An 11,333-nucleotide genomic window follows, 5' to 3' on the forward strand; every position below is an offset into this window, starting at 1 on the left:
GCAAACTAACTTAATTTTCTTTTAATTTAGCCAGCAACTCCTTGTAAGCCACCTGTGGTAGCAGACTGGGCCCCTGGAATATCCCCAAAACCTGATCCGAAGACCATCAGTAAACATGTTCAGCGGATGGTTGATGTGAGTTTTGCCTCCTAGCAAGCTGTGGGTGTAGTTACTAGTTTTCATATTGTAGTTCAAACACACAGAGGTATTGGCAAAATTTGGCATTGATTGCTAAATGGCTACCAGATCAGATAAAAGTTGTATTCCCCTCCCAAGATTTGATTTTCATCAATACATTTCTTTAATTTCAGTACAAAAATGTACTGCTTTTACCAAGCAGGACACAAGAATAAAAATCATGTAGAATACTTGTATCTGGTGAGTGGCCCTCCCAATTTGAGTTATGTGAGCCCATAACAATTGAGAAGTTAGTTCTGCAGTCATTGAGGCAAGACTAGCTTGTCTATAATATTAATAGAGCAAGAAATAACCTAATCTTTCATCCACCTGTCCTGGCTCATCTTGGCCATACAGTACATTAGCTCCAATCAAACCGTGATGTTAACTCGTAGATCTTTTGCCAATAATTCTGAAATCTGCTGTGATGCATAAAAGTGATTCTTCAGTTTTGGCTCTCCCTACTTTAAAATCAGCAAATTAAATCTGTCTGCGTGAAGTTTGAATATTCTTCCTGTGACCATTAAATTTGACGAGTGTTTCACAAGCTTTAAGATCAGGTCAAGAATTTAGGTCTGCAGGTACCACCGAGAGCACATTTCATGGATTATTCCAGTGTTCACATATTTCATTAGTTTCTACATCTATATGACTATTTAGTTTGAACACTGAGAGGTTATCATAATGAAACATACACATATGTTCTCCCTGTGACCGCGTGGGTTTTCTCTGGGTGCTTCTGTTTTCTTCTACATTTCAAAGACATGCAGGTTTGTAAGTTAATTGGCTTCTGTAAATTGTCTCTCGTGTGTAGGATAAATCTAGTGTATGGGGTGATTGTGGTCGGCATGGCCTCAGTGGGTTGAAGGGCCTGTTTCCACGTTGTAACTCTAAACTAAATTCTGAGGTGAGGTTGACAAGATAGATGCTGAGAGGATGTTTTGCTTCATGAGTGAAGATGTTCAAATGTGGGTTTGAAATAAGAATAAAGGATCACCCATTGAAAACAAGAAAGAACATGTTGAAAGCTGGTAGACAGATTTTGGAACAAAAAGGGAATCATCAACTTGGGCAAACAGGCAGGACAACTGAGGCAAGACCAGCTCGTCCAGGTCCTATGAAAAGAGCAAGTTGATGAAGCATTAGGACTTACACCTGCTCCTATTTTTCATGGATTGGACTTACCTTTTGGACTAACTCTAGTCCTGGACAATGACTATTAAGTCTGCAGGGGTTTCCACACTTTTTCCTATTTATCAGTCTGTGATTTTAAAATAATATTTAGCATAAACAATTCCCAAAGTTGGTCTTTCATTCTTAAGAAGAACATAGCTACTGGTATATTTAGGACTGTTCCATTATTTTAATTAGAGCACATTTTGTATCTAACCTTTTGTTTGCTCTTTGCAGTCCGTTTTTAAAAATTATGATCACGATCAGGATGGCTACATTTCACAGGAAGAATTTGAAAAGATTGCTGCTAGTTTTCCTTTTTCCTTTTGTGTGATGGACAAAGATTGGTAGGTAAAGCAATTTCACAATTGTATAATATGTCCCAACCATGTGACAGTATACATTCCCACGGAATCCAATAGCTTTAGTCTGATTGAGAGTTAGCTGTGAAAGTCTTAATCTCCAATAGAAGTTTTTAGTTTATATATTTTTGCACACATCCTGTAACTCTGAAAAAGGACATTTAGCCCAATAGATCTACTATTGGGTTCCTGGGTACGCACATCGCAGAGGATCTTACCTGGTCTACCAACACCATCACCACAGTAAAGAAGGCACAGCAGAGACTCCACTTCCTGAGGATCCTCAGGAAAACCAACCTGCAGGAGAAGCTCATGTTGTCCTTCTATCGCTGCTCCATCGAGAGTGTGCTGGCATACTGTATAACCACATGGTATGCCAGCTGCTCAGAAAAGGACAGGAAGGCCCTTCAGAGGGTCATCACGACGGCCCAGAAGATCATCACTGCCCTCCCTGGAGCACCTGTTCAGCCTACGCTGCCTCAGTAGAGCAGGCAAAATAATAAAAGATCCATCCCACCCCGGCCACCGTCTGTTTGTTCATCTGCCCTCTGGTCGACGTTTCAGGTCGATCAAATCCCGAACAGACTTAAGAAGTTTTTACCCCAGGGCCATACGAGAACTGAACACTACCTTTGCACTAGGCAACACCGTTAAAAAATCTTGTACTTAATATAATTGTATTTAATTGTATTTATGTATTTATTTGTTTTTGCATTTATTGCATATATGTTTGTACGCACCGTCAGGATTGGCTATTTTTTAATTTCGTTGTACTCGTTGCAATGACAATAAATGAATATTATTATTATTATTATTATTAGTTCCTTGAAAGCATTAACTCATTGTTCCTTTTCTTGCTCATTCCTTGTAGCTCCAAATGTTTTCCTCGTTTAAATATATTTATGATCATCATTCATCATCCTTTGGAAAGCAAATATTTTGCTAACAATTTCTTTGCATATAATGAAGTCATCACCCATTATGTATAGAAACTCCAACAGTTAGTGTGAAATAGTTAAAACATGAGAACTTGCAGGTGCAAAGTTTGCAAATGTTTCATTGCCTCAAGATCTGATGAGAGGCTTCAACTTGAATTTGAAGATGTGGTGTGACTTAAACAACCACAGGGAGTTGGGACTTGTAATTCTAAGGCCAAAATAGATAATTGAACACAAATCACTCTTCAATTCAGAAAAGTTGAAGGTAGAAATTTATTTGTAATTTTTTAAAGATTTTACACTTTCCCATATTTCTTTTAGCCCAATCATACTGTATTCTTTCCATTTTTTTGTATCTAAATTGTACGATGTGTTGTGTATTTTCTTGTTCTATTTGCCATTCCTGAATTATCAACGAGCCTATCAATAATTAAACAAGAAAGTTTCCCCTTAATCCCTTTGGCGATTTTACCAATTATCTCAACTCTTTGTAATCAACTCTATTTTCATTGGGAAAAGATTTGCCCCAGCTACTCCAGAAAACTTCTCAATGTTGTATACTGCGAATGAACACACCTGTAAATGTTTCTGGTCCTCCCTTAGACTCTGAATGCGTGATTTATATCTAATATATAAAACACTAAAACTATCTTAATGGAAAGGAGGCTACTTCCCCATCAGGTCTATGACAGCTCCCAAGGAGGCAAACCCATTAAATTGCTCTCTAGTGCAAGTTGGAATGGTTAATCAATCTAACAGGGCACCTTTGGGATAAGGGAGGGCAAACAAAGAACATACAAACTCTGCAGGTAGCTACGGAGATCAGGTCTTCACGTGCGTCCCTGGAGCTGAGGCAACTGGGGTGCCACCATGGCACTCTTGCATATCTACTAATAGTTCCATCAGTTTGTTTGGGCAATAATAAATATTTATTGCTATAAAATTTGGCAAGACTCACTAATCTTTCCACCAGGATACAGAAGATTCTAAAGGCACAGAAACTAAGTTATATACAGTATCCTACAGGGCCATTTTGCAGGGTGTAATATTCAAATGCTTGCAACTGCAATGGCTAATACTAAAGTTTAGTATATTACTAATCTATATATTATACTCGTGAAATATGCCACCACCTTAATATTTTAAACTTGTACTTTATTAGGCTAAATACAAAGTATTCTCTTACTTTTGACAAAGAATAAAAATGTATCCTACATTAAATCTTTCAAAATTGATTCTTAGTATGCCATTTCTCTGCAAAACCATTATAAAGAATCAGAATTGCATTCAAAAGAATCTCAATGCTGTCTTTAAAATTCAGTGTAATGTGTTTGTAGTGTGCTTGAGCTTAGTCCATTGTATTTCATCAGCATCTGTACATTACAGCTTAAAGTTTGAGAACATTTATTAATTTTGGAGATACTACCATGAAGGCTTTTCATTACAAAAACTGCCCCCCTCATTTATATGGGAAGCCTGCAATCTAAATCCACCCATGGTCAGGAGTCTAATGTTCATGTTACCACTGTTGCAGAACACTCGTTACTGCTGAGAATTAAAGTATACAGCTTAATGTCATCATTATATACACCACAGCCAAGTGTTGACTGCACTCAAGAAAAAGCAGCTGTTGGCACTCACAAACCATAGGTTGACTGCAGCTACGAAACAATAGGCATTACCCAATGCTGGTGAAGCATATTACAGATAAATTATACTGTTGTACACTAATCAGTAGTTTTTTAATTCTCAAAAGAAACGTACAGGTTGTGGTCGTTAAGCACATATCTTTGATACATCTATAAAGTAAATCAACTTCACTGCTGCTGGTGTACGACATAAATGATTGCCCAATTACAGGTTTGCCCATGACAGCATTATTTAATTACATTCAATGCTGTGCCAATACCATTGTCATTTGTGAATTATTTAAAATATTGTGGAAAATATAGTTTGTAGCGTTCATTACAGAACGTGTGATTTGGCTTTCACTACCACTTTTACTAGAATAATGTACAGAGCTCCTGTTAAGAATGTGTTCACATCCATGCAAACATTTCAGTAATGAACAATTCATCATTTTACAGCGAAGGTCTAATAAGCAGGGACGAAATTACAGCGTATTTCATGAGATCCAGTTCCATCTCCTCAAAGTCAGTTCAAGGATTTTTCCATAATTTCCAAGAGACAACATATCTGAAACCTACCTTCTGTGACAACTGTGCTGGATTTGTAAGTAACTTAAATGTGTCATTTCCTAGCTTGTAACATATCACTGGATCAAATGTAAAGTAGCCAAACAGTTTGTGACAATTATTCCAATGCATTTAGATAATATACATGTCATTTGTTATGGGGATCATGGTTTGTTTGTAAGTTAAAGTCCCATTTTAGCATGGTGACGTTGAACTCCTGTAAAAACTTTGGAGTTGCTATTGTTGTAAAACCCCTAGTTGTCCTTCGGTAAGGTGATTTATCATCATTGTTGTACTAGGACCACAAGCAATTCTATTCTCGCATTGTATAGTTGGTGTCAATGTCCACCAGACAGGCAGAGATAGCCACTTCTCAAGAAATCCAAATGATTGGCCAGTTACAGGGTTAAAAACTCTCCATTCCACAAAATATACATATACAAAGTAATCTTTGTTTATTCTTTGCAGATATGGGGCGTTATAAAGCAAGGATACAAATGCAGAGGTAAATGACATAAGACAAATTAAATATATGGAATTTAAAAAAAACTGTTTTTCATATGACGAGGGTTAAACTATTGTAATGGTCTTTAAAATTATCAGTCCACATCATGTTTGCCTGTAATTAGCAGTTTCCCCATCAGAGGTCACTTTGTCTCCAACTGTCACTCTTGCCTATTACAATGTGTAAGTCATGTTAACTGGAGGTTAGAAGTCAGTGCTGCAGGGCACCCCTGTGTCCAGTGGCAGAGTACTGATGTGTTGAGTTGAGCAGCTGGGTGCACTTTATATTCCAGGCCTTGGTTATGACAGACATAAATAGCATAACACCATTCATTTCAATAAGGTCATCAAACTTGATTAAAAATGGAAGTGATTTATAATTTTCAATTTTTTTATAAAATGGTTTCTAATTTCAGGTAGTTTAAGTGTAATTGTGCTTTTAATTATTTACAACTATTGAATTGTTTTAAATGTCTCTGATTATCAGAAAGAGGCGCTTGACAGTGGCAAATTGTCAAAATGGACATCAGGGCAGTTCCTTAGACTCAGCATCTGAGGAATTGTATTCATGACATTGTTCATGAAACACTGACATCAGTGTATATTGTCTGAGAACGAGGGCAGGCAAGGTCCTAATAAACTCAATTTAACTTTCTAAAGGTAGGTTTTCATTATAAAACCGTAGATGCTGGAAATCTGAAGTACAAACACAAACTACTAAAGTTATTCGTAAGATTAGGAAGCATCTGTCATGATGAAAACACAATTAATAACATTTCAGGTAAATGATCAGTCAGCAGTGGGTCTTGTTTATCTGAACTGCATTTCTCTCTCCTTGGCAAACTGAATTAGAATGTTGCAAACCTCGTGTCCTACTTGACTCCAAAATGTGCTTTAGTTCAACAAATCCACACAATCCAGGGCAAATCATTGTAGCCAGCTATACTGTAAACTAGCTTCCCTTTTCATGTGCAGGTTAACAAATGCAGAACTACAGATTTACTTTTTTGACCGAACAAAGAATGACAACTTCACATCAACCAAAGTTTTCAAAATTGTTTACAAGATCAAAATTCACCTGCAAATTTTTTTTTAAAGCATAAATTCAGTGAAGGCATGGTTTTAGAACACATTCATATCATTTTCAGTGCTGGGAGACATAGAAATATAAACATAGAAAATAGGTACAGTAGGCCATTTGACCCTTTGAGCCAGCACCGCCATTCAATATGATCATGGCCAATCATCCAAAATTAGTACTCCGTTTCGGCTTTCCCCCCCCCCATATTCCTTAACCCCAAGAGCTAAATCTAACTCTCTCTTGAAAACATTCAGTGAATTGGCCTCCACTGCCTTCTGTGGCAGAGAATTCCACGGATTCACAACTCACTGGCTGAAAATGTTTCTCCACATCTGTCCTAAATGGCCTCCCCCTTATTCTTAAACTGTGACCTCTGGTTCTGGACTCCCCCAACATCAAGAACATTTTTCCTGCATTGACCCAGTCCAATCCTCTAAGAATTTTATATGTTTTTAAAAGATCCCCTCATCCTTCTAAATTCTAGCGAATACAAGCCCAGACGACCCATTCTTTCATCATGTCAGTCCCGCCATCCCGGGAATTAACCTGGTGAACCTACGCTGCACTCCCTCAATAGCAATAATGTCCTTCTTCAAATTAGACCAAAATTGCACACAATACTCCAGGTGCAGTCTCACCAGGGTCCTGTACAACTGCAGTAGGACCTCCTTGCTCCTATACTCAAATCCTCTCACAATGAAGGCCAACATGCCATTGGCTTTCTTCACTGCCTGCTGTACCTACATGCTTTTCAGTGACTGATTAACATGCACACCCAGGTCTCGTTGCACCTCCCCTTTTCAGTCTGAAGGGTCTCAACCCGAAACGTCACCCATTCCTTCTCTCCTGAGATGCTGCCTGACCTGCCGAGTTACTCCAGCATTTTGTGAATAAATACCCTCGATTTGTACCAGCATGTGCAGTTATTTTCTTACACAAATGCATCCACGATTTCTAGGGCCACCTCCTTGAGTACTCTGGGATGCAGACCATCAGGCCCTGGGGATTTATCTGCCTTCAGTCCCAACAGTTTACGCAACATCATTTTCTGACATGTGGATTCTCTTCAGTTCCTCCCTCCCACTAGATCCTCGGTCCCCTAGTATTTCCGGGTCTTCCTTCATGAAGACAGAACCAAAGTACTCGTTTAACTGTTCTGCAATCCTTGTATCCCATTATAAATTCACCTGTCTGACTGTAAGGGACCTACATTCGTCTTCACTAACCTTTTCCTTTTTACATACCTATAGAAACTTTTAGTCAGTTTTTATATTTACCGCAAGCTTTTTTCCATATGGAAGAATGAGACAGAAGCAATGCAAGTTCTGATGTAAATGCAATCAGTTCCTAAATGCATAATCCACCGGAAAGAATTCTCCTTTAGTCAGTGGATGCATCGGTGGGGCGACATGGTGGTGCAGCAGTAGAGTTGCTGCTTTACAGCGCCAGAGACCCGGGTTCGATCCTAACTAAGGGGGCTGTCTGCATGGAGTTTGTACGTTCTCCCCATGACCCCATGGGTTTCTCTGGGCGCTCCAGTTTCCTCCCATACCTGAAGACATTCAAGTTTCTAGGTTAATTGGCTTCAGTAAAATTGTAAAAATTGTCCCGAGTGTAAGACAGTGCTAGTGTACGGTGATCACTGGTTGGTGCGCACTTGGTGGGCCGAAAGACCTGTTTCCGCACTGTATCTCCAACACTGAAACATCCCATCAGTAATATAAGTTGTTAAGACAAAGGAAAGACTTGCTGACAGTTAACATATAGAAAATAAATTCCAATATGGTTCCCAGGTCATCTGGAGAAGACAGCTATATTTATATTTAATTTTCATTCCTGAAAACAGGAAGAATGTGATTTTAGAAAACTAAAGTGGAAGATATATGGGCAAGGATTATTACAGATAATGTGGATTTATATATTTTAAATTAATTACATGTTCAAGATTTTATCTTTGAAATACTTGACATTTTTCTAATCATAGTAAATACTGTAAAATTTTACATTATTTAATTATGATTGGAAAAATAGCATAATATTTTCATGGTTTCCCATAGCAACACCTTACACACTGCAGAAATGATGCCGATTATCTAAACATGAAAATAAATGCAAGAGCTTGCAAGCAAATGTTTCATTCCAGCTTGTAGATATTCTGGTTGAACATTTTTCTGTTGCTGCACAATTTTGTTGGTGTCTAATAATTTATTTCTCATGGGGCAGACTGTGGCATGAACTGTCACAAACAGTGTCGAGACCTCGTGGTCTTGGAATGCAAAAAGAGATCCAAGACCACAGACTCCAGTCCAACATCAAGCTCCACTCCTACTGCACTCTGTCCTGTTGGAACAAAGGACGACAGCATTGGTAAACTTACCATTCTTACAATTATTGTACCATTTTAGATTATAGCAACATTTAGAAAAAGTTCTATTGAGAATTTTTGGTGTGCAGCAATTTACATAGAGGATGCACACATCTAACTCAGTACATTACTCCTGTGCTTCAGAGACTTGGGGCTTTCCCTTGCTAAATATCCCAAAAGTCAATTTAATTACATAATTGAAGAGGAGGCAAAAAAAGTTTTTTATTTTATTTCAACAAATTTTATCTTCACAAAAAGTAACCTAATCTGTCACCCACCTGTGCTGGCTCATCTTGGCCATACATTAGCTCCAATTAGTCTCTACATTTATATCAATTTAGTTATACAAATTTAAATTTGTTAATGACACCAAAGTTGGTGGTACAGTGAATAAATGAACAGGGCTAAGTTTACAGAAGGATCTGGATTAATTGGGGGAAGTGGGAGAGGAATGGCAGATGAAATTTAACACTGACCAAGTGTGAGATGGTGCATTTTGTTAAGTTAAATCAGGCAGAGCTTGCACAGTAAATGGTGGGACATGGGAGAGTGTTGTAAAGCAGAGAAACCAGGAGGTACAGGTACACAATTTCCTGAGTGATGACCCCACTGAGATTGCCAGGGTTGTGAAGACGGCTTTGTGATTTGGCATATTACTTAAGGGCTTAAGTTGTAGAGGGGCTGGGATTTTTTTTCTTCAGAGCGTAGCAGGAGTGTGATCTGGTAGACGTATACAAAATCATGAGGGGCACTGATAAGGTGAATGGTCAGCCATTTTCCCAGGTGAGAGGGGAAAGATTTAAGAGAACTGAGGGGAAATGTCTTCACATAAGGTGCCATGAAATGGTGTCGGCTCTATGGCCCTTCTAATCGTCCCTCCTCTGGTTGGATCATCCATATATTGTTAAAGGAAATCTTCCTGGATACACCTAATAAATTCTGCCTCATCTGAGGCTTTGGCACCAATTGGAGAAATTGAAGTCGCCCACTAAGATAACCATATTGCTTTGGCCTATAGTACAATCCCATTAGAGTCATTGCACCTTTTTTACTTTGGAACTCTACCCATATTGCCTCAGTGGATTAACTTCCTCAGTGCCACCATGACATTCTCTTGGATTAGTAGAGCAACTCGCCCACCTCATTTACCTCTCTTTTTTATCCCATCTGAAACATCAAAACCCTAGAATGTTAAGCTGCCAGTCATGTCCAAGTCTTGCAACCAAATCTAAATGGCTAAGACTAAAGACTAAATGGCTACATCATAGCCCCAAGCACTGATCCAGGTTTTAAATTCATCTGCTTTACCCACAATACTCCTTGCATTGAAATAAATATACCAGCCCATCAGCGGTGAATTGGAAATACCTACCTTATGGAAGAACCATCAGAAAATATGAAACTGCCTCTTATGCCAACTCCTGAGCCACGCATTCATTCATCTTATTTTCCTATTCCTACCTTGTTTTTAACGTATATACAAAAATCCTTGGGATTTTCTTAAATCCATCTCACCAATGAAATTTCATGACCCCTTCTTGTTCTTCTAATAGCATGCTTGATAGTTTCTTACTTGCTTTGCATTCCTCAAAGGCCCCATCTGATTTCATCCATCTTGGCCTTACTTACATTACCTTGTTCTTCTTAACCAAATTTACAACCCCTTAGGTTATCCAAGGTTCCCTTACCTTAGCATCCTTATCCTTCATCCTTGCTAGAACATACCAGTCCTGAACTCTGTCTGACCAGCTGGCCTTCAAATGACTCCCACATATCAGATGTGAACTTATCCAGTAACAACTGCTCCCGATTTACCCTGGAGACTAAAGGAGTTGCAAATGCCATAATCTTGAGCAAAACACGTTTTGCAACAAGTTACTCCAGCCTTTTGCTGGAGTAACTCTGCGGGTCAGACAGCATCTGCGGAGGGAATGGATAGGCATGTTCCGAATTGGCCACTTTACTCTCCCGAGGTCCTACCAAATAATGCTGGTGGTAGGATAGATTGTGACATTTTTATCTAAAGGGAGAACAGAAGACTATTCATAATTCAACACAGAAGGCCATGCTTAAACATTAGTTGTTCATATGCATGTCTGTTATCTCATTCTCTAAAAACTGCTGACACTTTTCATATTGCAAATATTACAGGAATTGAGGATGGACCATTTACGCAATTTAACGAGGAAGCACAGAACCATTCTGAACACAAGGACCGCACTATTGTACTAATGGGCAGCTCGGCACAGAAAGTTTCTGCAAGACTAAAGCCTATTGTAATGCACAAGGCCGTACAAACAGACGCTTCTAGCTCTGACACAGAAATCTCCGGAAATCAAGCTGCTACTCTGGGAAAAATTAAGACAGACACCTCTCTGCTGTCCCCAAATATACTTCCACTATGTCCAAGCCCTATTCCAACTCGTAGAAGACCTTGTGTTAAATGGGAGAATATGGCTTCCTTTCATAAATCCAAAGGAGATGACTTTAGTAAAGAGCATCGGATCTTTCAACTTGAAAAGGTATAAGCTCAATTTT

At 38.7% G+C, this 11,333-nt stretch overlaps 1 protein-coding gene across 2 annotated transcripts in view; it reads left to right on the forward strand.

Annotated features, from left to right (window-relative positions):
- LOC144597270 (RAS guanyl-releasing protein 1-like) overlaps positions 1 to 11,333 on the forward strand; it is a 92,221-nt gene that overhangs the window by 75,973 nt on the left and 4,915 nt on the right. For both annotated transcript variants that reach the window (XM_078406383.1, XM_078406384.1), the window contains 6 exons: positions 31 to 135; positions 1,588 to 1,697; positions 4,738 to 4,882; positions 5,314 to 5,350; positions 8,654 to 8,797; positions 10,947 to 11,317. In XM_078406383.1, coding sequence (XP_078262509.1) covers positions 31 to 135; positions 1,588 to 1,697; positions 4,738 to 4,882; positions 5,314 to 5,350; positions 8,654 to 8,797; positions 10,947 to 11,317 — 912 coding nt within the window. The remainder of the gene's footprint in view (positions 1 to 30; positions 136 to 1,587; positions 1,698 to 4,737; positions 4,883 to 5,313; positions 5,351 to 8,653; positions 8,798 to 10,946; positions 11,318 to 11,333) is intronic.

The sequence above is a fragment of the Rhinoraja longicauda genome, chromosome 10, assembly GCF_053455715.1.
Source record: "Rhinoraja longicauda isolate Sanriku21f chromosome 10, sRhiLon1.1, whole genome shotgun sequence".
Taxonomy (NCBI): domain Eukaryota; kingdom Metazoa; phylum Chordata; class Chondrichthyes; order Rajiformes; family Arhynchobatidae; genus Rhinoraja; species Rhinoraja longicauda.